The sequence below is a fragment of the Nicotiana tabacum genome, chromosome 3 (genome assembly GCF_000715075.1).
Source record: "Nicotiana tabacum cultivar K326 chromosome 3, ASM71507v2, whole genome shotgun sequence".
NCBI lineage: Eukaryota > Viridiplantae > Streptophyta > Magnoliopsida > Solanales > Solanaceae > Nicotiana > Nicotiana tabacum.
In genome coordinates this window covers 124,291,230-124,319,002 of record NC_134082.1, presented here as the reverse complement: position 1 = coordinate 124,319,002, position 27,773 = coordinate 124,291,230, and the positions used below count along the sequence as shown (strand labels likewise).

General features: G+C 38.1%; 2 protein-coding genes across 2 annotated transcripts; one reads left to right on the top strand and one right to left on the bottom strand.

Annotated features, from left to right (window-relative positions):
- Positions 1-2,261: 2,261 nt before the first annotated feature.
- LOC107781272 (protein PLASTID MOVEMENT IMPAIRED 2) lies at positions 2,262-4,807 on the top strand. Its single transcript, XM_016601959.2, has 3 exons — positions 2,262-2,486; positions 2,565-2,775; positions 2,895-4,807. Exons 2-3 carry the CDS (start codon positions 2,668-2,670, stop codon positions 4,638-4,640), a joined length of 1,854 nt encoding a protein of 617 aa, XP_016457445.1. The 5' UTR covers positions 2,262-2,486; positions 2,565-2,667; the 3' UTR covers positions 4,641-4,807.
- Positions 4,808-5,683: 876 nt separating this feature from the next.
- On the bottom strand, positions 5,684-8,638 carry LOC107781273 (protein PAL OF QUIRKY). The gene is made up of 2 exons (XM_016601960.2): positions 7,713-8,638; positions 5,684-6,840 (listed from the first exon to the last, which is right to left on the bottom strand). The coding sequence occupies exons 1-2, from the start codon at positions 8,498-8,500 to the stop codon at positions 5,991-5,993; spliced, it is 1,638 nt and encodes a 545-aa protein (XP_016457446.1). The 5' UTR covers positions 8,501-8,638; the 3' UTR covers positions 5,684-5,990.
- Between the last annotated feature and the right edge of the window lie 19,135 nt (positions 8,639-27,773).

Below are 27,773 nucleotides of genomic sequence, written 5' to 3'. Positions count from 1 at the left end.
TTTGTTCCTATTAACTTCACACAAAAAAAGTAGAACCATCATCATAAGGAGTTGGGGGAGGATAAGGAAGATCAAAAGTAGAATTACCAATACTGAAACTTCCATAATTCCAAGATGTCATGTTTCAAAAATCAACAAGTAAAACAAAAATAAAAAATCAAATACAAGAAAACAAAAATATAAGTTCAAACTTGCAACTTAGAAATATGTACACCTACAGCTACATCGTTAGTTCTCCGGCAACGACGCCAAAATTTAATCACGCCCAACTATGTCTTATAAAAAAGACTAAGCGGTCGTTGCAAATATAATCTAGTGTACAAGTCCGGAGTCGAATCACATAGAGAACTAAGGCTTAGCTGCACTCCAAATAATTTCCTAATTATAAAGATTATGATGTTTATTTCTAACTAACTAATTAACTAACAACTATTATAAAGCACTAGAATTATCACTAACAAGGATGAAATTTGAGACAAGATTAAGGAGGTCCAGATTTATAATTTTTCCAATTGTCAGAATCCTCTTCCCGCTACATTTTCTATAATTCGCCTAAGTATTATCTACCGATCGTGAGTACTTCGGGCGTTGTAATTCTCTTCCGAACAACTACTACAATTTACTAGACATATTCTTCCGAACTACGCTAGCTGGCACTAATTCATCGCTCACTAAGATAATACCAAGGTTTCGTTATTCCTAATCCCACCTTTAAACCCTCTGTATTGATTCCTCAGATATGTTAGGAGTAATGTTGCTCAATAACGATCTAAATGTGTACCCTTTTCCAAGCAATACATACTAAATAGGCACAGTCAATTTATGGACATTCAATCAACATCAATAAACACGTAGTTGAACAAGTAGAGAAATCCAACGGCTCAATTATATAAAACACAATAGAAAAATCATCTTTCAAAAGGTTCCATCAAACCCTAGATGAGATCGTTTAGCTACTCATAACCATACTAACAATCATGATAATAATTGAAAGCATTAAAGTACAGGTTACGGAAAAACGGAAGAGAAAACTCTTGTGATTCGTTGCTTCCAAGTGTTTTCGTAGCCTTCTTGCCTCTCCAATAATGTCTCCCCCTAAGAAATAGGTTTAGAACCCATTTTATACGTGTTGGGGGCGTGTAGGGTCGAAACTACCAAGTCCTAGCCGAATTAGGACGAAATACGCCCTTAGCCGTCTCGCTTGCCGCCTGGCGCCAACCAGGACACCGAAATTTTCCACTATTTTGCCTTTGGCGTTTTGGTTGGTGCCTGGCACCAACCTGGGCATCAAACTCATACTTTCTCCAAATTCTTCTGTTGTTACTTTACTTTGCATGCAAGCTTGCCAAATCACTTTAAATTGACTCCTACACGTATAAACATCATTATTAAGCTCGAGTCATATATATTTACACCAAAGTAGTGCTAAGACATTGAAGTATAAAATTTAGTACTTCTCTGTTCCATTCTATATTACAAAATTTTTCTTTTTAATCTGATAAAAAATGAAGTCTTTTTATATTTAAAAATTATTTAACTTTAAATATTTTATTTTATCCAAAATAATATTGTCTTGTTTAGCCATAGAAATATGTATTTTTTTTTAGTTCTAAATTTAGTGTTGAGTCAAACACTAAAATGATACCGAAGAAGTATCTTCTTGTCCATATGGTTTAGGATCTAACGATGTGGCCACTCATGCACCTTAATATTGGGGAAGTAGCAAATGCACTTGTTCTGTACTGACACATTGGTCTCGCCTAACGTCTTATTTGTGGCATCTGTCAAAAAATTGTTGATAGAAATGTTCGATTTTTTTCGTCTTCAAATTTGTAGGACAAATTCTTTCAACCAAACACCACTTGAAAAGCTGTTTAGGTTACAAAAATTGAAAAGGACTCCTGAAGTAGTTTTGATAGCTCAAGAGTATATACGTACATTCGTCAGCTATAAAAAGACTTTTAAATTATGAGATACCATTAGAAAATAAGAGTGTTATATTGTAAAATAACTCAAATTTAAAATCATCCATTTAGTTTTATTTCTCATGCTATGAATGTAGAAGTGTCAATTATCTTCATGTGGACTTTTGACGTGTAGCAAGGCAAGGAATAAGTGACAAGACAAACGCCACGACTTGAAAAACAATTTTCTCATTCTTTTCAAAATAAAAAATAAAAGATCCGCCGACATTCAAATGCACATTGCATTAACTTCTGGGGTTATAAAAAGAAAACAAAGAATTAAAAAAGGTTACTACTACTATCGTTTCATGCCAGTAGATTGGTAGTTGGGCCTCCCTCTAGGAAAAGACAAGATTTTTTGCTTGTAACAGCAGCCAATCGTTAACAGCTTTATCCATCTCCTTATTTTCCCTTTTATTTCATGGTTTTTTTTATGGAGCTCATAACACCTGCTCCAACTGGCAATTCCAGCATCTCACTGATAAACCATTTTCTGATGTCTTTTCCATCAACTATTACCAGGTAAACATTACTCTCTCCTTGTTATATTGCGTATAGTTCATTGACATGTATGAAGATTCTAACGTTTTGTTTCAACAGACTTAGCAGAAGAGTTGATTACATAGTCAGAGCTTCATATAAGGTGGGAGTTCTCTTCTGATGCTAATTGTAGAGAACTTGAAAAAGGAAGGAGAAGAATTCCATGGAAGAGAGCTTAGGTTCAGTTAAAGCAGCCATTGATTTGTATAAAGGAAAGGTTCTTGAAGGAAATTCTGCACTTATCCAATCATCAATTATGAAGTCTTTAGAGGTAGGTATACTGCATATTTTACATCCACTTTCACCAGTCAGCTATATTATATGAAGACTAAATTTGCATCAGTTGGGTATTTCTTTGTGAACTAACATTAATCTTGCATGCTCAATCAGAAGCCATATCCAAGAACTAGCCAACTTCACATAGCAAGAAGGAACGTTGGGCGATTCAGTGACAGCAGAAAAGCTGCAGAGTCAGAAAAAGCCCAAGCAGAATCTGAGCTTTTGGACGCGAAAAAGATGGTGAAAGAGCTAACTTCACGGATAGAAGCGTTAAATTCAAGACTACATGACAGCAATCAAGACTTGGAGAAACTAAAGACGGCAAAAAGAGGAAACTGGGGGATGGCTATTATCAACCCTCAGAATTCCAAAGTAACAACCGACTTGGGACATGCAAAAGAAGAACTGATTAAGCTTAAACAAGATATGGCTTCCATGTTAGAAGAAAAAAGAAGAGCAGAGCAAGAAATAGAAACCTCTAGTTTGAAAATGCAATCTTTTTCAATCAAAGTAGATGCATTAAGGAAGGAGGTTGAGGAACTTAACGAAGAGCTTGTGCTAGTTGAGTTGGCCCGAATAGAGGCCATTAAAGAATTCAGAGCAATTGAAGCTCAAAGAAGGGAAGATGCCGAGAAACATTCAATAGCAATGGAGGAGAACAGGAAGAAAATGAATGACATGGTCCAAGAAATTCAGATATCACAAGAGCTACAAGAAAAACTGGCCTTGACAACTTCAGATGTCCAAGTTTTGGAAAGTGAATTGAAGCAAGTAAAGGAAATGGACAGATGGATTCATAAAGACGAGAGCTTGACTATCCAATCTGATTTCCTGGAAAAAGACTTATCTTTGTTGCAGTCATTGAAAGACGACTTGGAGACAGCAAAGAAGGAATTAGCTTCCATTAAAAGAGGCAGCTTTGAGTTCATGGCTTCAATGGACATAGTGAGGAATGAGCTCAAACGCATCTCTGAGGAATCAGCTCGATTAAAGAAAAAAGGAAACAAAGCAGACTTGACAATTCAGAACCTGAATGCGAAGCTTCTGAGGGCAAAGGCTAAACTGGAAGCTGCATCAGACAATGAAGGAAAAGCAAGCTCTATTGTTTCAAGTTTATCCTTCACTCTTGAACAGTTGAGAAATGAAGCTGAAGAAGCTGAGAAAGAAAGGGTGACAGCAATTGAGGAAGCTGCAAAAGTCAAACAAGAAATTCAGAAAACAGAATCTGAAACGCTCTTGGTCGAGGAAAAATGGGAAGCTGCAATACAAGAGCTTGAAACCATCAAATTATCAGAAGCTATTGTCCTCAACAATCTAAAGAGGCTTGTTGAGATTACAATGAAAAGTAGGGCATCAGCTTCAAAGGGCAGCTCAATAACTATTTCAAGATTTGAGTATGAGTACTTGACGGGACGTGCAGCAAAGGCAGTTGAAATTGCGGATAAAAAAGTAGCAGCAGCTCAGGCTTGGATAAAAGCTTTGCAAGCCAGTGAAAAGGAGATCTCAATGAAGACAGAGGTCATCAGAGAGGAAATCCAAGAGCTTAAAATGGAAGAAGAGCAAAATGGCCCGAAAATGGAGTATTCACCTTCTGCAAAGATATTGGTTGATATGCAGTTGCAGAAGTGGGAGGAGATAAATGAAACAAACCTGGAACAATCCCAGAACGGTTTACGTACAAAATCCACTTCAATAAGTGGAAAAATGACACCAGCAAGACGAGTTAAGTTCAGAAAGTCAACATCTCCTGCACCTCGAACACCTAGAGCGGCTTCCTTCGCGGTTAGGAGAAGAAGAAAGGTAATGCCAAACATAGCTAAGTTATTTAATAGCAAGAGCAATGATGAGAACCTGTAAGCTATATTATTGCAGCTGCAAATACTTGCCAAAGTTTTCTGATGCATGAGATCATGTCCCACTAAATCCTTGTGTTGTTAGTCTCTGAATGTCTTCTCTGATGGATAGCTTGTTCGTCCTGATTTTGTTTTGTTAGAGAGATAATAAGAAGGATGCCCTCGAGGAAATTCAATTGAGAATACTCTTAGGGAATGTGCTCCAAGAGAGTGAGAAACTTCACAGTCTTCACATCGAAACCAACATCACCCAATTTTACTTGTTTTACTGTTGTTCCTATCATTTGGACAAAAATGCAAATTTTTGTTCTAATCCACCAAGAAGTTGTTATTAGCAGCAAAGTTCCTCCAAGCCAGCAGCTTGGTGCTCCATTCGCAACTTCTGAAACATTTCTTAAAAGATAAATTTTGCAAGTAAACAACCTTTCTCGACTCATACACGCATATATCATATATGCCCTGCTTCTGAAACATTTCTTAAAAGATAATTTTTGCAAGTAAACAACCTTTCTTGACTCATACACGAATATATCATATATGCCCTGTTGTTCTCGTGATACACAGCACAGACAGTTATATCAAAAGGAGGAATATATCACACAGAACTAAACCAAACCATGCTTCGTGTGCAATCACTTGCATCTTGTCTAAAAGATAAAGACTTCGATAGCATGGTGCTCCCAAAAAAACCCAATAAGGGACAAAGAGAGAGCCAGAAGCTGGGTCTTGTAGATGAGGATTTAGTAGGACTTTTGAAGAACAATCAGTTTTTAAGTTCTGAACTACAGAATAGTATCATTTGGTTTCGTGCTGAATCCAGTAAGTTACACAACTTGCAAAAAGGAATACACTAAGAAAGAACATTGAAATCAGCGCAACTATATTCTTGAGTAAGAGCACCACATTAAGGACCGCAAAGAAGTACGCTTAACACTCTCAGCATTCTTAGACACATTAATCAGGTAACAACTCAATTATCAGATGACTATTCACTTAGCACGCAACAGCTGAGAGTCAAGAGTTACCCATTATCAAACAAAACACTGATGGTAAAAAAAAACACTATTATTCATCAAATATATCATGACACATACAAACCAAAACTTTCAGTCTTCACCAATTTCTAAATTTCCTTCTTCTTTTTTTCTTGTTCTTTCTTCTTCTTTTTTTTTGGTTGGGATGCGCTCGGAGTATGGGAAATACTACCAAATATTATATAAAAAGACAAACAAATTGCACAAGAAAAACTTATGGTTTATGTGCCTCAAACAAGATGAAAGAATAAATTTTAAAAGTTGTGAACTATAAGAAAAGATGAACCACTATCAAAACTTTTGCTTTTCTTTTCACAGCCTCACTGAGGATGTGATGGTGCCTGGTTCATCATATTGTTACTGTGCAGCTGCATTGAAGACTCTGAAAGTAATACTGCCGCCCCCTTTGTAATGGTTTGGCACTGGGAAATGAACGAGGGTGGAGGAGGCTGAGACTTATATATCTGACTGTATGCAAGATCATCCTCAATCTCATTTGCTTCATTTGCAGCAGGAACTGATGCATTTAAGATAGGTTGGGAACCAAGCTGTGGCTCAGGAGGGGAAGTATAGTGTTGCTGAGTCTGAGAAAGTGCATTAATGGGTGGTGTTGCTGCTGGGACTGTTGTATAAACTTTAGAACCCAACTCAGGTACTGATTGAGCCGTCATAACCTCCTTATAAACTATTGATGGAGGGTTCATGACACTTTGTGGATGCAAGGGGGGGCGATTGGGGCCAATCACTGCTGTATGATTAATGTTTGGCTGCACCGGCATACTCTGGGATTGCATTGGCTGAACTGGAACTAAGTATATTGGGTATTGTTGATTCAACGGATAAGGATTTTGTTGTGGCTGCTGCATGGGAAGCTGATAAAATGGATAACAGGATGATACTGGCAATGGACCGCTAGGATAGTGCGGTACATAACAGGCACCACCATGAACATATTGCAAGCCTTGTTGCGGCTGCTTCCCATCCAATGTCTGAGGTAATTGATACCCAGAAACCTGAACCATTTTTGGCGTCTGAATGAGAGAGGGATTTGCCATGGAGCCTTCTACTTCGATAAGACTGTGTGAGGCCATACTCGACACAACTTGAACAAGTTGCTCTTGGTGAATTCCAACTTTTGGTTGAAAACTAGTACTTCCAACACTGTTATCACTGTGGAAATAAACCATAGATGAAGCCCATAAGTACAGATTAGAGGCGATAAGTATAACCGAAGGTAAGGAATAAGGATCCAGATCCAAATAAATCCATGCATCTTATTCTCCGTGTAAGGTCCCAAGTGATCTAGCTTCCGAATTGAAGACTATTGCCTTCTTTTCTTTTCCTCTTTTCATTAGTGTATTCCCAGCAAGAAATCAATAAAAAAGCCAACACTGTCTTGAACAGATAGATTCAAAAGCTCAAGAGAACATTACAAGGCCCTTAATTGGAGTAATAAAGAGGAAAAGACTAAGACTTATTAGAGTGAATAGATTGAACAAAAGCAATTCCGGGAAGTGCAGACTGTCAACTCATACGACTACAGTAACCACACAAGCAGCCTGACAGCCTAGATTACATGCCAAAGCATTTGTTTTTTCTTTTTGGGAGTTTTTTTCTTTCTATTTTTCTTTTTGGGAGAAGGGGGTGACTAGAAAGTGAAAAATATAAATCAATATGTTTTTCAGCACCTTATTATCTCTTATCTGGTACCATTGGCCCGACTAATCCGGATTTAGCCACATAGGGTATATTAGGAGGAAGCATTCCCTACTAGGAATTTCTCCATTCCCAGGGCTTGAACCCGAGACAGGGTGAAGGGATTCCATCCATCCCACCACATCTCTTCCATTTTCACCAGGCAAAGTAGAAGTCAACTGAAACGAAACTACTCGTACATCATAGGTATTGGGCGCAAAATTCAGCCCATCAGACCCCTAGGTCAACCAAAGATCTAAACTTTTGTTAACCTAGATACTCTAAACGACGCCAATAGCATAACAAGATAACATCAAAAAGAAAAAAGAAAAAAAAAACAGTAATACCTCTCTAGTGAAGCTGATGAGGGCACTCTAACCCTTTTGTCCTGCAAATTGGCACCACCATCCTCGGATTGAACTCCAATAGCAGGCAAATTAGACATTGAAATGGAAGAACTGGTCGAACCAAAAGATGAGCTAGTTTCCAAAACCAAAGACTCAGGCACTGAACCACCCCCAAGCTCCAATCCTTGCTTGGCACTCAAATTTTCACCCTGACCCTCTGCAGAATTAGACCTACCCATATTTTCAAACCCGATAAGCTCATTCACAAAACCCGAATCAGTAGATTGGCCCCTTCTAGCAATCCGGGTATTATTCAAAGCATCGGAGAACCAAGAATCCGCTTTAGAATCAAGTAAAGCCGAGCCTAAGGATTCAGGCTTTACAGGAAAGAGAAATAATCTGATACGGGAAGATGTAACAGAGCCACAGGTGATCCTATCGTGTTCCTCAAGCATGTTCTGTAAGTCCTCATCGGTTGTGACAGAGATAAGAGAGTCAAGTTCCTCGTTAGGGAGCTGGTATTTGAGATAAAACGGACGGTTGCCGTAAAGGGAACGGGAAAGATGGGCAGTAAGGGCGGAGAGGGACGCGGCGGTGGTACGACGGTCAACGGAGACGACACGGTTGTCCCCGCCGGCGTAGCAGAGGGATTTATCGTGGGGACGTTGAACTATATGCCCACCGTAGCTGCATAAAAGGCGGACCTTGGTGGTGGAAGTAGGAAGAGGTGGCAGGTCCAAGAGGGAATCCGTGGTGGTAGACGGCGGAGCCGGCGGAGGTGGGTCCATTTAGGCGTAAATGGTGGCGGGGGATCTGGTATGTTTGGGAACAAAGCGTGAGAGAAGAAGTATGGGATTTTATTTTGGTGGCTTTAGAAGGAAACCTTTTTGCTTTTTTTCTTTCTTTTTTTCGCTTTTTGAAAGAGCAATGTAATCTTTAGATTTCTTCTTATAATAACGTTCAAACGCCTCATCAATTAAAATAAAAGATCTAAAGGAAAGGTGCTTCCCTCCAACTTTTTTGTCCTAAACTTCAAGAAAAAAAATGTTGTAACAATAAAATATATTAGGGCTCGTTTGGTACGAGGGATAAGGAATAATTAATTCTGAAATTAAATTTAAAATGAGTTTATTTCATATTTAGTTGGGATAAAATCTTAATATAACTAATCCCAAGATTAGTTATCCCTAGATTGTAGTATTTGTTATTCCTATGAGAGGATTGAATAACTAATTTCGAAATAATTATTTATTGGATAACTTATTTCCAACCATACAACCCCTATTACCTAATTATAAAATACAAGTAGACTAAACTCCACTTAGAAAGCAAAACTTGAGTCAAATGTTAACATTTGGGGTCAGTTGACCGGTCAAAGGGTAAGATAATATTTTGTTTATTTCGGTTTATATCATTACTAAGAAACTGCTTAAAATCGTCCAAAAATATCGATCGAAATAGGTCGAAAATCTGGAAGAATCGATCAATTTCCGACCGATTTTAATCGATTGAAAATATGTTGGTTTGTAAAAAAATAGCGACCGAAGTCAGTCGCAATTTCCGACCAATTTTGATCGGTAAATTAATTTTCACAAACAACCCAAAAAGAAAAAATTTGCTGAAAAAACCGACCAAAGTCGGCCGGTATTTTTAATTATGCAATTAAAAAATGTACCGTCTGGAACTCGAATAAGGGTCTGTACTGTCATGATACTATTCTACTGGTAGACTACTAGTACATTTTGGTTTAAATTTTCTTTTAATTTATTTGTACTCCTTAATTTCATTTTCGCGCGAAAGTAACCTACTGATTTCGGTCGATTTTATTAAAAATATAAAATTAGTGACCGAAGTTGGCCGGTTTTTTTTAAGTGACGGACTGAAATAACCGATTGATTTCAGTCAATTTTTTGAATATTAGTTTTAATTTATTTTATATAAAAAATCGATCGATTTCGATTGATTTATTAAAAAATAAATTTTGCAGGATTCTAAAATAGTTTCCTGCATTTGAAATAATCCAAAATATTTGACAGTAATTTGTTGGTATATCATCTTATACAATATTTTATAAATTAAAACAGGAAACATATAACTTTGTATACTTCATTTGAAAGATATAAATAAATTACAGTAGTTCCATGTCAAAGTAAATGCTACTACAGAACACAGTTTCTGTTAGCTTAATCTCCCTCTTACCCTACACACATCATGGCTAATTCTCAACAACGACTACAACAGTGTAATCAAGTTTCCAAACCACCTGATATAGGATCTATGCAAATCGATAATGCGACCATGCAAACACGAACACCTACTTTTCTACAAACACTACTAAGCGAGAAATACCTTCTGCCTTCCTCAACCAACCAAATACCTTCCCTAAACACTCTAGATTTAACAGATGAACTACTACATAATATTACTGACGATGGCGCCTTTATACCAATTTCATCAACTGATAAGTCACGTCTATATGAACCATGGATGTACTCTGTTATAGTCAAACTTTTTGGCAAAAGAATTACACACCAAATCATGCATGATAAATTGATGACTCTATGGAAACCCACAGAGGTACTTCCTCTAATTGATTTGGGTTCTGATTCTTTCCTCATTAAGTTCCAAAGAGAAGAAAATATGCACAAAGCTTTACATGGAGGCCCATGGTTCATTCTTAGCCACTTCCTAACTGTGCGAGGATGGGAACCAAAGTTTAAAGCCTCCGCCACGCAACTTACATACTCAGCTCTATGGGTACGTCTGCCTGAGTTGCCTACAGAGTTTTATGACTTGGAAATACTCAGTAAGATTGGCTCAAAATTAGGGCGACTACTAAAGATAGACACTTGTACTTCATCAACTACACGGGGAAGGTATGCTCGTATTTGTATTGAGGTGCCTTTGGAGAAACCCTTAAAAACTCTTCTTTACATAGGGCACCACAAACAGTCTCTTCTCTATGAAGGACTGAATCTACTATGTACGCACTGTGGCAGATTTGGACACCTTATTATTAGTTGCCCTGAAGTTATTCGTCTACCTAAGGAGCAAAACCAAAGAAACAGCCAGGTTGAAACGAATAATCCCCTTAATATCATTCCTTCGAAGGTTAATGAACGGAAAACGGTGGTATTTCCTAAGAAAAATATGCAACCACCCAAACAGCTCAACTTTGAAAAAGGACAGCCAACTGCAACGGCGGTCACACAGGCGGCACTACCACTACTAGGTAAGTCCCCTAACCCTACTTTACCTGTATTGGGCCGGGTCACCTCATCAGGGCTAGGGCAGCTGAGAGAACCCATTATGGAATTTCATAATAAATTCCAAATGCTTTCCAACGCTGGGCCTTCAGAATCCCAACATGCTCTTTTATACAAAGGCCTAATAGAGAACAATATAGATAATGAGCCTCAATCCACACAGCAACTTGCAAAAAATAAATCTCATATGCCTGACAAGTTGCCGACCTTTTTGGCCAATTCTTTTGCTTCTAACACTAAGTCTAGATCACTTGATTCCCCATCTTTAGTTCAATATAACACGTCTTCACAGGGCTACATGCCTGATACTCAGCACTTGCCATGTAACCAACTTTTCACACCTCAAACCCTATTAAACTCAAACAAATCAGAAGGAACCCTCCCTAACTTAGACACGTTGGAAATGGCCCAAAACAAAGCATCAACAACCATGCATGCTACAATAAATCTAGTTCCTTCTGATTCTAGACTTCCTCAAAACCCATGCAAACAACATGATGAGTCCCCATGTGAACATCATCATGAAGAACCCACTAATCTATCTCTCTTACCTTCTAATACATACCCTCACTCACTTCAAATTCCCAAATCTAATACAAGTATAACTTCTGCACCACAACAATTCCTAAAATCCATACTCAATGCAGAGACCAACATTTATAGGCATGAGCCAGAGCCAGTTTCTGAGGGCAAATATTCGAACCAACAGCCAGTTTTTTCATCTACCATGTCTCACAATGGTAGGTCCCCAGCTGCCTCAGAGTTCACCACCTTTGATTTACACCTCTCAGCTAATGACAACAGACCTTCCTCTCCAATATTGGTTGGAAATGGGGTTGCGGGGATATGCTCTAATATTCACCCTGCAACTCAACAACCAAGAGGTAGTATTGTTAATACAAAATCCGACTCACTTGACGAAAATAGTGACAGAAGGAATGAGGTTAGGGATGGAAGCCTACAATCAAAATCAATGGTACACAACCCAGACTCCTCTTCCAATGGAACAACAGGCTTCGAGTTCCACTCAATAGCCATGGCCACATCACATAGTCCAGCTTGGGAACAAACAGTAAGTGCTCTACCCTTCTACCCACCCCATTATATGGGTCAGGTATTTGCACCTTGGTTTTAGCCCCTGGACTCATTCAACCCACTCTCTCCTTATTCCAGCCCACTGAGTCCTCTAGAGAGTCTTACCCCACCAAACAGTCCAGTCCACTCACCTCCTCCATCTCCACAAGAACTAGACAGAGATACAAGAGAGGAACTGATAGCAATTCTTGCGGAGATGAGGGAGACAAGAACAGAGTTTTTGTGGTTAAAAGGGATCCAATTTTACAACCTCAAAGAATAGTTCGAAAAAAGTTCATTCTAAAGTGTTCGCCGGAAATGGTTACATGCAACCTCAATTTTCGCCAAACCACCAATCCAGAGGTAGGGAAATATGCTATGATGATCATTCCGACACTTCTTCAACTTCCATTGAGCCTGGACCCTCCAGTGACTCAGACTCATATGTCCCAGCCCAGGAACCCTAATTCATACATGAACTTCTTAGTTTGGAACTGTAGGGGATCCCACAATCCAGAATTTAGGAGGCACTTTAGGTCTCTACTAGATAATCATAGACTCACTCTTGCTATCTTACTTGAAACTTACATGCAAGATCATACAAGTTTGCGAGAGGAGTTTAACTTTGGTAATATGGCTCAAGCTCCTGCAAATGGGCTCATAGGTGGCTTAGTGGTGTTGTGGAATGCTGATCTTATTAATGTAACAAAAATGAGGATCTCTGATCAAGAAATACACTGCATGGTCCAAGTTAGTCCCACAAAACCTTCTTGGATACTGTCTGCTATCTATGCTAGTCGACACTACCAATTATGCAATATTTATGGTAAAATTTAATTAATCTGCATGATAATACTTCCATGCCTTGGTTAATAGGGGGAGACTTTAATGAGATATTAGAATCTAAAGAAAAATTTGGAAGTCTCCCTATGAGTAATAATAGGGCTGATAAATTTGCTAATTGCATGCACTATTGTAATCTTATTGATTTGGGATATCAGGGAAGCCGTTTTACATGGACTAACAAACAAAGGAATGGTCGTACGATATTAGAAGGACTTGATCATTTTTTAGCTAATTATGACCGGTTAAATTTGTATCCTAACACAACTGTGCTACACTTGCCTCGTACCCATTTAGATCATTGCCCTTTACTAATTAAATTAGAACCTCCTCAACCTATACAAAATAGAATATTTAGGTTTGAGACGATGTGGGCATCTCACCCACATTTTAAACAACTAGTTCATAAGACTTGGTTGACTAATTTGTCTTTATTAGCTACTACTAACAACTTTAAAACAGTAGTCACTCGGTGGAACCAAAACAATTTTGGAAATATTTTCTAGCAAAAAAGAAACATTCTGACTAGATTAGCAGGTTTGCAATCTTCAATACATTATCCCACGAGTATATTTTTACAAAATTTGGAAACACAATTATCTTTGGAATACAACCATATTCTTCGCATGGAAGAGGAATTTTGGTAGTTAAAATCTCGTATAAATTGGTTAAATGAAGGATGCGAATACTAAGTTCTATTACCTCTCCACACTCCATAGGCGTCGTAGAAATAGAATTAATGCTTTACAAGATAGTGTAGGTAACTGGGTAACTACTCCTAATGAAATTTATGTTTTAATTTATACCTACTTCACAAAACTTTTTCAAACTGATCTATTAATCTCCGAAAATTTATTAAAGGAAAATACTTACAATTGTGAACTGTCTTATGATGATATCCTTACTCTTGGTATACCTCTTCAGCAAGATGAGATCCTAACTGCTCTAAATAGTTTCAAGGCATACAAAGCACCAGGTCTGGATGGGTTACATCCATTTTTTTACCAAAAATACTGGACGGATGTAAGTGATAAAGTTAGTTCTTTTTGTCAGGATATTTTCCACTCAAAAATCATTCCACCTGAACTTAGCAAAACTCTTTTATGCCTTATCCCCAAAGTAAAGCATCCTACAAAAATTCAGTAATTTAGACCTATTAGCAATTGTAATACTGTTTATAAAGTTATTACGAAGATAATTGTCAATAGACTTAAGCCAATCATTAGTAAAATTATCGGACCTACACAATCTAGTTTCCAGCAAGGCAAAAGAGCTTGTGACAATGCTATAATCATATAAGAATTGATTAATTATCTAGCTAAAATGAAAGACAAATACCCCTCAATGTTATTAAAGCTTGATTTAGAGAAAGTCTTTGACAGATTAAAGTGCTCTATCTTACTTTAATATACCTCCCTCTATGATTTCCTTAATCATGTCGTGTGTCACAACCACCTCAATCTCTATATTAATCAATGGTTCAAAAACTCAATACTTTACACCTACAAGAGGTATTCGTCAAAGGGATCCTCTGTCACCCTATTTATTTATTATGTGCATGGAACTATTTTTGCGAAACATTTCCCTATCAATAGATTATTTAAATTGGAAACCAATTAGACTGTCTCATAAAGGTCCACTTCTATCTCATCTGTTCTTCGCAGATGATATTATACCGTTCTCTAAGATTACTACAAAAAGCTGTCATGCCATCATCGATGTGTTAAATAATTTTTGTAAATATTCTGGACAAAAAATCAATTTTGAAAATCAAAACTTTTCTTCTCTAAGCATTGTAGCTCTTTTGATAAAAAATTTGTTATTGCTTCTTTTAACATTAAGGAATGTACTTCTTTTAGCAAGTACTTGGGATTTCCTATGTTCCAGGCAAGACCTAAAAATGCGGATTTTCAATTCCTCTTTGATAATTTCAAAAATAAATTAGCAGGATGGAAATCTAGGTTTCTTACATTAGCAGGAAGATCTACCTTAATAAAATCTACTCTTAATCAACTACCGAATCACATCATGCAATACATCCATATTCCGGCACATATTCTTAATAAAATGGATCAATACCAAAAGAATTTTTTGTTGGGTACTACCTTTGAAAGGAAGAAATTACACCTTGTTAGATGGAAGGATATTACCAGACCTAAGGAGGTAGGAGGCTTAGGGATTCAAAAATTACGTCAAAAAAACAACGATTTGCTAGCAAGTCTAGCTTGGAGATTATTTAAAACACCACAGGCTATGTGGGCTAATATCCTTCTGACTAAATATCTTCATGCTTCTCCTACCAATATTCACTCACAAATATGGTCTAATGTTATTCAAGGCTGGCATAAATGTCAGCTAGGCATAAAATGGAACATCGGTAATGGCTCGTATATTAAGCTTTGGGAAGACCCTTGGATTGGCCCGAGTACAATAATTAGATCACAAATATATGGTCCTTTATTGTTAAACCAACAGAATATTAATATCGCTTCTTTAATTAATAATAACGATCGGGACTTTAATCAAATACCTTTTGAATTACCCATTAATATTACTAAAACAATTCAAGCTATTTATATATCAAAGTATAGTAATAAAATTGATAGCATTTTCTGGGGGTTAACTTCTACGGGAAGATTCACTACTAAATCCATGTACAATATCTTGGAAACTAATCAAGATATATCTCCTAATAATTCAACAAAGTATAGCTGGATATGGACATTTCTTGTAATACCCAAAATTAAAGGGTTTGTTTGGCTTCTTCAAAAGGGACGATTACCTACCAAAGCATACCTTAAACATATTAATTTGATTCAAGATGCTACATGTAAATTCTGCCATCAAGAGGATGAAACAATTACACACTTATTTTTGGACTGCGAAAACGCCAAAACACTTTGGAAGGAGTTGGGTATTTGGAATTACATTAATTCTAATTTTCACTACACAAACAATGGTACCTAGGTGCATGACCTCATAACTTGTAAGGATTTACATTTTCCTTATCATATTAATCCAAAAACTTACATGCCCCTAAGCTTATGGAATATTTGGTTAGCACACAATAACAACTGTTACAATCATAATACTTCAACTGCTTCAGCAAAATTAATTACTCAACAAGCGGCTGGATACACATATCTAGTAGCTAAGAAGCATGTAGCAGGCTGCACTAGCAAAATTAATTACTCAATAATCCTTTGGCACCCACAGCTGGTGCACTAGCATGTAGCAGGCTGCAATATAAGCAGCTACCCTCTGTACGCAATGCTTAATATTAATATATGTCTATCTTTTAGACCAAAAAAAAAGTAAATGATACTCGTAAGTCTGGTCATCAAAAATTTTATTTTGTGTCGCACACAACTGATACTAATTATGTGGGCCCTTTTTTTTCCTTATAATTGTGTGGTCTTAGAATTTTTGTGGATCCAAATATGTAAGATATGTGTCCATAAATATGTTAGATAAAAAAAGACCTCACATAACTAGTATAAATTGTGTGAGGCACAAAATAAAATCACTCGTCCGGTCACATAAATGAAACCAAGGAAATACGAAAAATAAATAATTAAGATAAATTACTGTCAAACATGTAAAAGAAAAAGGAAAAAGGGGAAAGTGAGTAATGATACAGTGAAATCTGAGTTGGCATGCGCATATGAAATAGCTGGCAAATTCGTGTGTTGGGGTAATAAACAGAGTACGATGTCAAAAGATTTATCCTCGGAGAGAGTAGTAGCAAAAAAGAATTAATATAAAATATTCAGTAGTTGAACTGATGAAACTACAAGGACAAGCTGACATGGCTGAAGGCCGACGTAATTATAGTGACATGGTTTGCCTTTGACACGCACATTGTTTTATGGGAACATGACCCACCTCCTACTCCTGCGCCCTCTTAAATACTCATTGCATAAATTTTTTTAAAAAATTATTTTGTTACAAAAATACATTCCACATGCGTTGGAAGAGGTTTTGAAAGCAGAGGCAGACCTATCTTAGCGTTAGAGGTCACCGAACCCGTAAGCTTCGAAAAAATACTATAAATATATTTTATATATATTTATATATACATTAGGGACCCGTTAAATAATTTATCTGCCCCCCTTAGTAACCAAAAGCAAGGCAGACGCGTTGGTTTTGTAGCTTGCTCAAGCACTTCAGTTACTTGAAGGATTAGGGTTCGAAACCTGCCTCCTGCTCTCTTTTTTTTTTTTTTAAATATTTTAGTCAAGTGGTTTTTTATTTTATTTTTTTGAATTCTTTAATACTTGTACACAATAATTAATTTAAAGTCTTAACTTTTATCCGTTTCCAAACTAAAAAATAAAATCAACGCCTCCTCTCTTCTCCAAACTGACGCCTAAACCCTTTAGCTAATAAACAAAACCCTTTTTTCAATTAACTCTTTTCCGCTTCTGCTCGAGCTCAAATCCGGCGATCGACAGTCCGAATCGCCGGCGGCTACTGGATTGAAGCTCTACTTCAACTGATATTGTAAGTTTCTTTGAGTAAAATCTTGATTTTACTTGAGTAAGTTTTTTCTTTCTTTTGAGTAAGTCTCTTTTTTTTTAAAAAAAAATATTTTAGTCAAGTGGTTTTTTATTTTATTTTTTTTGAATTCTTTAATACTTGTACACAATAATTAATTTATAGTCTTAACTTTTATCCGTTTCCAAACTAAAAAATAAAACCAACGCCTCCTCTCTTCTCCAAACTGACGCCTAAACCCTTTAGCTAATAAACAAAACCTTTTTTTCAATTAACTCTTTTCCGCTTCTGCTCGAGCTCAAATCCGGCGATCGATAGTCCGAATCGCCGGCGGCTACTGGATTGAAGCTCTACTTCAACTGATATTGTAAGTTTCTTTGAGTAAAATCTTGATTTTACTTGAGTAAGTTTTTTCTTTCTTTTGAAAATATTAACTTAGCAAAGTAAGTTGGTATCAAAATTTTGCTTTTCCTTCAGAGGCGAACCTACCTTAGGTTAGGGAGTTACCAGAACCCGTTAGCCTCGGGAAAAAAGACGGACCTACCTTTGAAAATTTTGCATGTGTAAGACAATGGTGTCCCGTCATGCTTAAATCCTGAGTCCGCCTCTGTTTGAAAGGTCATTTCTGTTTTTTATTTTATATATTAAAAGTTATGGTATTGTTATATATAAGAATAATACTGAACATGGTGTATTACTAATATATGTATTTAGTTATACTATAGATTGAAAAATACTATATCAAACACGAAATTAATAATACCAAAGCTAATACATATATTATTTTCCTTAATAAATTCTACCAAACGACCCTAAAATTTTTTGGTTTTATAGTGAGATTTCCCAATTTGAATTCGAATTAAATGAATCCTAAAGTGGATAACAAACACCAAGTAAAACAAAATTACCAGTACTCCCTCTATTTACTTCATGGAATAAACAAGTGCATGTTGATAAGTAGTATACGATTGTAATCAAGATAACAGAATTAATCTATATCTAGATCGCCGTATTAGGTAATCTAACAAGTGATAAATGCGCATAGTATTGTAAGAGCAAGTCCAATTCCTAATATAGATAGATTGGAAACTTATCCTTCCACGTCTGATGTCTAATATTGAACATGTCAATTTATTTAAATACAGCGATAGCATATAAATATGCCAAGAGGGATTTATGTAGAACCCTATTGTCTCAATCCGTTGACGATCAGACTACTCAAAGGGACTGAAATTGTCAATTAATTGCTCATAATTATGAACTTTACTCAGTATGTTTTTTTTTTTTAAATTTCCTTCACTATTCCCCTTCTTACTAGGATGTCCATGTATTCAAATGGTCATCTATGTTACTCCGAACTATTATAGGGATATCGATAACTTAAGTATTCCTTTGCAATAAAACATAAAATATAGTACTAGTATAAACAAGAGTCCAAACCTAAATGTCAATATTTTAGACTCAAAACACGTTTTTACAGTGTAAAAAAAGTTACATTTCTATATAAAACGCGGTATTATACCGCGTTTTACTTTAACGGAGTTTTAGCCATTAAAGTAAAGCGCGGTATAATACTACGTTTTACATATAGCGCGGTTTAATACCACATTTTACTTCTTTTTGGGCCCACCAATAAGTGTCATGGGGTTAACTGACATAACAATAATTCAAATATATAAAGTGCGATATTATATCGCATTTTATATTGCGGTTTACATAAAAAAATTCTGCACCCCCAGCTAGTACTTGTCTTATTTAAAGGCGTTAGGATTTTATGAAAATCCATTTAAAACTTTCCTTCAAACTTCTATTCAAACTTTTCTTCTTGTTATCAAGCATTTTTTATAATGTCTAAAGAGCCAAAATTAAGGGTTTCATTATATAGGGGTGAGGGGATGAGGTTGTAATGGAGACTAACTCTGTGAGGTATAGTTCACCTCCACATTGTCATGTTAAATTGCCGCGTACAATGGAGTACGATAAATTGGTATCGTTGTTACGTAAAAAAATGAGTGTGAGGAAACGTTCAGTGAACCTTAAAGTAACCGGTAGATTTCCGTATTCTGTGAATCCGCAGGGGTTTGCTTATTATTCTGAGTTTAACATCGAAGATGATGAAACTCTTAGAGTTTTTTGCGGATTCCGGATGAATACAGAGAATTTATTGTAATAAAATTGTTGGAAATGTACGTCAAGGCTGACGACGTTGACAATAATGAGATTGCGCAAAACATGGATAACCGTCAGTCATCGAGTGGTTATTCTGGAGCAGTTTTTGCCGGACAGATTCCTGATGAAAGAGTTTGCCTTGATTTAAACTTATCACCACCGGCGAATGAGCAACAAGGAAATAATTTTTTGTCTTTACATAATCCACAAGACAACTTGTAAACTTTAATTTTTCTACGCTTTAGCGATGTTTATTTTATGTTGAATTGGATTTGTATTAACACTCATATTTTTCACAGGGGGTACATCCAGATATGAATTTTACAAGTTATGACTCCCCTCCTAGTTAGAATATGCGTAGTTCTGGCGTGTTGGATCACGGTGGTCCATCCGAGAGTCATCACCAACAAGAAAATGTCCATCATGGAATGTCAACATAGTATGACTTGTAAGTGAAGTGATATAGCTATATGTAAAGTATTTATCAGTTTGAGTAGCTTATCATTTTGTTCTTTTTGTGCAGTGAAAACGAGCAACTTGATGTTCCTGACCTCACACAATTGCCCGTAGACGACGTATTGACTCGTGATTTGGTAGATGCGCAAAGTCAGGAAGATGATAGTGCTTATGACAACAATGCCGATGAGTCTGGAGATGGCACACCCTTCCCTAATGAGGGTGATGATGAGGAGGAAGTGAATGTCGAACCTGAGCTGACAAGGGAGCATGCTCCTTCGCCTCCCGTTAGACCAAGAGTGTACGAGTACCACAGGCCATTTTATGGGCAGAATATTCCCTACCTTGATAATTTGCTAAGTATGCTGGATGCGGATGCCCTCACAAAGGATGCTGATGAATTTCGGTCAGCAATGTGGGATGAGTCTAGACCAATGGTGTTGGCAAAGGGCATGTATTTTCCTGATAAAGCTCGCCTAATCAGGGCTGTAAAAATCTACAGCGTAAGAGAGTGTCGTGAGTTGATGGTAAGGGAGTCAACTTCGGAGGTATACAAGGCTGTATGACGTAGAGACTTTATGGGTTGTAACTGGATATTGCGTGCGAGCAAGAAGAAATCAGGGTTGTGGAAAGTGGGTAAAGATATTAACACCCACAGATGTAAAATGGACACATTCAATGTGAATTACTTCAACTTGGATGTAGACTTGATTTCTCTTGTCTTGATTCCATATTTGGAAGTGTCCATTAGGTTCAAGATCAAAAAGTGTATTACAGTCGTGCACCAGGAATATGGGTGTACTATAACCAAAAGAAAGGCATATCTCGGGCGCAAACGTGCTTTTGAAATTATTTATGGTAACTGGGATAAGTCATTTTCATATCTAGTCAGGTACATGGCCGCACTGAAACACTTTAACCCCGGGACTGTTGTTGAATGGAGGTATGAGCGGAGTCCGGAAAGACCGGAATATATTTTCAACTATGTATTCTGATCATTTAAACCATCAATTGATGGTTTTGTGCATTGTCGTCCGATAATTTCCATAGACAGTACTCATGTCTATAGAAAGTATGATATTAAGCTTTTGATCGCAGTTGCAGTAGATGCCAATAGATAAATATTTCCACTAGCTTTTGCCATTTGTGCCAATGAAAGCGAAGAGACGTGGACACTTTTTTGAACCATTTGAAGCAGCACATTGTCAAACAGCGTTCAGGTATTTGTCTAATATTTGATCGGTATGGTGGTATTTTAAGTTCTGTACGGTATTTTCCTAAATGGCAGGAACCCTATGCATACCACCGTTACTGTGTGAGGCACCTAAAGGCCAATTTCCAGAAGAAATATCACGACAAGGCCTTGCATGATTAATGTGGATGGCTGCAACTAAGCACCAGCAGTGCAAATTCACGAGGTGCATGGAAGTGATCCGGCAGTTAGATCCATGAACCTATACTTGGCTGATAGGACATGAGCTTCACAAGTGGACATTGCATGCTGATGCTGGCAGACAATGGGGAGCCCTGACTACAAATGTGTCGGAGTCATTCAACGGCTTATTGAAGTCTGCACGTGGATTACCTGTCACTGCCATGGTCTGGATGACATCAAACAGATTGCGGAGAGGTTTGTTGAAAGGCATAGAGCTACACCGAAATTGATGGACATAGGAGTTCAATTTATGTCAATACCAATGAGAAGATTTGAGAAATATAGGAGGCGAGCACATTGGCATTCATATTTACAGTACGATCATGACCGGGTTTTTTTTGAAGTTCACACCGCTATCCGCGGACACCGGGAGAATAATCTACACACCGTGAATGAAGCCAACAGGTTGTGTTCATATGGGAAATGGACCATCTACCACATGTCGTGCGCACATGTCATGAAGTGCTTTCAACAAGTTGTCTTAGGGGCAACCAACTATGTTGATAGGCAATACAGTGTTGCTGCATACGTAAACACATATAATGGGCAGTTGCAGCCATTGGGTGCTGAGCATTATTGGCCGTCAGAACCATTTAAAATACTGTGTAACAATGATTATTTGCGCAAGCTGCAAGTGCAAAAGAGAACGCGTATACGGAACCAAATGGATGTTGGTGATACCGTTTATGCACGTAAATGTGGCATATGTTCGCAAATAGGACATGACCGTCGTAAATGTCCTTCAGCTGGTATGGGTGGCGGTGGTAATCCAGCTCCTAGTGCAAGTTCGTCGAATGTACCCAACTATCAAGGATACACTTAATGTTTTGTTTTCGTAATGTTTTTTGTAATAAGTGTCTGTACTTGTTTATGTTGCAATATCTATCAAATAAAATTATGTTCCACAGTCTTGTTACATCTTATTTTTTAACATGACCTTTTGAATTGGGATGATGATATGGTAGTTCCAACATTCAACTTATTGGTGTTAGTAAACAATACCAATCTGAAGATTGAAATTTCATAACATAATATTCAAAGAGACATAACTAAAGAAACATACATGAAAATAAAAGATAATAAAGGATAAATCAAGACATTGCTATTTTATTTCAGAAAAATTGAATATGTATAGCGCGGTACAATACTACATTTTGTGTGTTGTCTTGTCGGTCTGAAAAGCTGACCGATTGCGCAAAAGTTATTTCGTTTCAGAAAAATTGAATATGTATAGCACGGTACAATACTACGTTTTGTGTGTTGTCTTGTTGGTCTGAAAAGTTGACCGACTGCGTAAAAGCTGTTTCGTTTTAGAAAAATTGAATATGTATAGCGCGGTATAATACTACGTTTTGTATGTTGTCTTGTCGGTCTGAAAAGCTGAACCGACTGCGCAAATGCTGTTTCGTTTCAGAAAAATTGAATATGTATAACGCGGTATAATACTACATTTTGTGTGTTGTCTTGCCTATAAATAACGGGCACATTCTAGTTATTTTCTGTGCTTAACAATAACCAATAGCAAATATTTTCATAAAAGCAAAGTTTTTCTTTATGCTTTAACAAATGTCTGAACCCCTTTATGTCCCAAGGTGCGAGTGCGGCAAAAAATGCATGATGCACGACTATTGGGAAGGAGCTGGATGCCGCTACTGGGCGTGTATGAACAAGTTTTATAGGGTTCCCGATGAACCTGTTTGCAATTTTGAGGTATGGATTGATGAACCCTATCAGCAGGAATACTAAAAAGAAAAGTTGCAGCATCTTCATTGTTTGTGTTAGAAGCAGTGGGAATATAAACGACTATACAAACGAGAAGTTGCGGAGTTGAAGGAAGAAACTCAAGAAGGTGGAAGAAGAGAAAAATAAGCTGGAAGACAAATTTAAGTGGTTGGAGCAGAGAATACTAGGCGATCGCGACTAAATAATGACATGTACGTGTTGTGCGTAGTAGTGTATCTTTATGTTTCCCGTGTCATGTATTTTCATTAGTTGTACTGAATTTATGTTATATTAGGTTTTGTACGTTTGTGTTTGTGTTGTAGTGTTAAAATAAAATTGTTGTTCAAATTGTGTTAAAATAAAATTCTTGCCATTATTTACATAAAATACAAAAAAAAATCAATGTGTCCCACAGCCTGTGTACTTCAATGCAGCCGCTGGCCTGAGGTGCATCCCATTCCGCCCGGCTACGCTATCAGGATCATCCTCATCACGTCGCCTTTTTATATGAGGATGCGCTGCAGCATGATCGTTAGCAGGGTTGGCAGAATACGTAGAAGGGGCCGTTGGTCCGTCAGCAACCTACAAAACAATTAGTAAGCTTAGTATATGAAAATGTATATTAGTAATGTACATGTTAAGTCAAAAATATTTTCTTACCATGGTCTCGTCGGGCTCTTGAATATAAGCATCCGTGGTGTCCTCATCATCGCATAAAATGGCCTCCGTGACGGGCTGAGATGAAGCCTTAATAAGAAAATAAAAAATTAATTTATGGCAAATCATTGAGAAAAAAAAACAAATTAAAATTTAATAGTAATACAAACATACCTGCGCCTGTGATAGATCCGCCGCACCCGATGACGAAGAGCCAAAACTCAACCTGCGCCCACCATCTACGTCTCGGGTCGGCCGATCCTCAGCTGTGGTCGATGGGCCTGAAAAGAACTGCTCTATATCTGTGGTGAAGCTTGTGTCCGTGATCAACAATGGATCTGAAGGGGTCACCTGCGATGCTGGCAGCTCCAGCTGAAGGTTGTACGATGGCATGCTGCTGGAAGGCTCGTCTTGCTGAGGGATGTAACCCGACTGATCATCTCCAAGATCCTCATCAGGTGATTCAATAGGTGCCTCAACGCCCCCTTGCTGGGGACCACCTCCTCGTCGTCCCACACGACCCCGCGGGGCACCCCTACCCTGTGGGGCAGCCCTAGCTTGTGCCCGTCCCCTCGGGTGTGCGACAGGCCTACCCCAATGGTGGTGCTCTAGCGCCACATAATCAGCAACATGATATAACATCTCACCCTCTCTGGCTCGCTACAGTGTCCGGAGAGCCAGCTCTATCACCTACCGACCATATTCAGTGATTGCAGGATTGTCGGCATGCTGCTGCATCTGCAGTCCCAACTGGTAGAATAAATGATGACCAATAGCCTGCACAACATTTAAAATATTAATTATAGAACGCTATATCACAGTTATAAGTATGGGTTCCAAAAAAAACATACCAGTGCCTCGTGCCTCCCAGCATATGGTCTGTACCGACCGCTAGCTTGATGAACGGGGTTCCTGATCATCAGTCGGGTAACGCGGCGGTACCAGGACGCATACATCTAAATAGTCGCCGCCTGGATATGTGAAGATAGGGGCGGAATCAGGTCCTCTCGCTGGTCTCAAGTATAGACCTGCGCCTCTAGCTATGCTACAAATGTGTCGTTCACCCTCGAATGATCATCCCGATGATAATGTAAAGCCTCCCATGTAGGTCCCCTCGGTATAGTCTGCGGACGGCCAAACTGGCAAAGTACCCGCTCTTTAGCATGATGCTCCACAACATTGAGGCATATCAGCGGGACAAAAGTGCTCCAAATCAGTCGGTCGGCCGAGCAATAATTGGGCAGGCTAGCTATCGAGTCATCGTTGTATGGCGTCCAGATGAACTATTAAATAATAACATAAAAGTGAGTATGCGCAACACAAGTGAATTTTAACAAGTAAGTTTAGGTACATATTTACCTGTGCGGCCTCCAACATATCCAACACATCCCTGACAAGGGGAAGATTATGATGAGCATCAATGGCTCGGTAATTTCCACGCCGGAGAACCCACCTTCTAGCTAGAGGGAGAAACGGAGTTGCTACATCCGGAGGTAATGGTGGTAGAGGTGGCTGCAACGGCAGGAACTGCTCCCAGGCCCAAACTTAACATACAAGGTTGACGTAAAGTTTAAGAGTCATTTTGACTATATAGAATTGGAAGTAATGAACATAGTATTCGAATATGTTGTCACCTGTAGAAGCGGTAGAAAACCACATACGTTACTCTGGGTGCCCATGCTTCCCCGTCATATACTCCTGTACAGGTAAGCGAGAACAGCAGCACCCCAGCTGTACTGGGGTAACTCATCTAGCTGCTGAAGATGATGTAGAAATTGCATACTCACTAGATTTTCCGAAGTGTTCAGGAACAAGACACCCCCAAAAAGAAGGAGCAGCGCTAACCTCGTGTATCGGTGAATATGTAGATCATCTATGTCGCTAGTGATGTCGGGGTGCAATACCTCCAAATGTTGTCTAATAGCTGTCACAGAAATGCAACTGCCCCTGAAGCTACAGCCTCACCCTGTGGCCTGAAACTAGTGAACTGCTGCAGCAAGTCTAAATACTGGGCACGCGACATAGATCTTATATACTGAGGCAGTGCAACGACCAGTCCATCAGCAGGCAACCCATATAAAACCTGAACATCCTGAAGCGTGATGGTGGCCTTACCAATGGGCAGGTGGAAAGTGTGCGTCTCCGGTCGCCACCGCTCTATCAAGGCTGTGATCAGAGACCAATCGAGCTGCAGCCGCCCAATCTGAAAAATCCTATGGAAGCCCGTATCACACAAGTGCTGGACTACATGGGGATGGAAATCTCTGCCCCTCATAAAGTCCCACACGTCGTCCACTCTCCTGGCGCGGAGAGTCTGCTCCACTAGCTCTCCCACCCATACGTAGGCGGACCTATGATCGCCCCATAACACTAATATCTCATCCGAAAAAGGTCCAGGATGCACAGGCGGCACGTCCATGTCGTCTACTATAAATTAAATAATATTAATTGTGTGTTTGTGTTAGAATAATTAATATTTAATTATTTAATTGGATAGAGTATATATCTACGGGTTCCAGGCTCGATATATGAAGCCTAGTAGCACTAAGCTATCCTGAATTCTTATGTGTGTCAATTTCAATATTTTTAGAATTTTGTTAGTTTTATAAACTAAATTATTAATTATTTAATTGTTAGAATTTTGTTAATTATTTAATTGGACATAATATATATCTATAGGTTCCATATTCGATATTTGAGTCCCAGTAGCACCAAGCTATCTTGGATTCTTATGTGTGTCAATTTTAATATTTTTTACAATTTTATTTATGGTATAATAATTAATATTTAATTATTTAATTGGACAGAGTATATATCTATGGGTTCCGGGCTAGATATTTGAGGCCCAGTAGCACCAAACTATCCTGAATTCTTATGTGTGTCAATTTCAATATTTTTAGAATTTTGTTAGTTTTATAAATTAAATAATTAATTTTTAATTGGACAACATATATATCTATGAGTTTCACGCTTGATATTTGAGGCCGAGTAGCCCCAAGCTTTCCTTAATTCATATGTGTGTCAATTTCTATATTTTTCATAATTATGTGTGTTTGTTTTATAAATTAAATAATTAATTTTTGTAAAGTGTAATTGGACAGAGTTTGTAGTTAGTAGATACTTAAACTACAGAGATTGTACGGTAAAAGGCTCTATATTTTACTACGCTAAAAGGCTCTATATTTTACTACACTATAACGCTCTGTATGGGACTGCCATGTTGTATGGGACTGAGTGTTGGCCGGTTAAGAATTCATACATTCAGAAGATGAAAGTAGCAGAGATGAGGAGGTTGAGGTGGATGTGCGAGCATACAAAGATGGATAAGAGTAGGAATGAAGAAATTCGAGAGAAGGTGGGTGTGGCCCCCATAGAGGACAAGATGCGGGAAGCAAGACTCTGATGGTTCAGGCACATTCATAGGAGGAACACTGATGCACCGGTGAGGAGGTGTGGGCAACTGGTTGTGGTGGGTACGAGGAGAGGTAGAGGGCGACCTAAGAAGAATTGAGGAGAGGTGATCAGGCAGGACATGGCGCGACTTAGAATTGCTGAGGACATGGCCCTTGACATGGAATTGTGGAGGTCGAGCATTAAGGTTGTAGGCTAGGGGGAAGTTGTGAATATTTCTGCAGAGCACTAGAGTGAGATTAGCCAGTTAGGAGTTAGTTTTAGGATTCTAGTGGTCATCTACTGATACAGGGCTTTAGCTGCTGGTTATTATTATACATTCCATCTATTTTGTATTTTTTATATTGTTTTTATTATGATTCTATTGATGGTACTAATATATCGTCTCTTGTTGCTTTCTTGAGCCGAGGGTCTCCTAGAAATAGCCTCTCTGCCCCTCGGGGTAGGGGTAAGGTCTGCGTACATATTACCCTCCCCAGACCTCACTTGTGGGATTATACTGGGTCGTTGTTGTTGTTGTTGTTGTTGTTG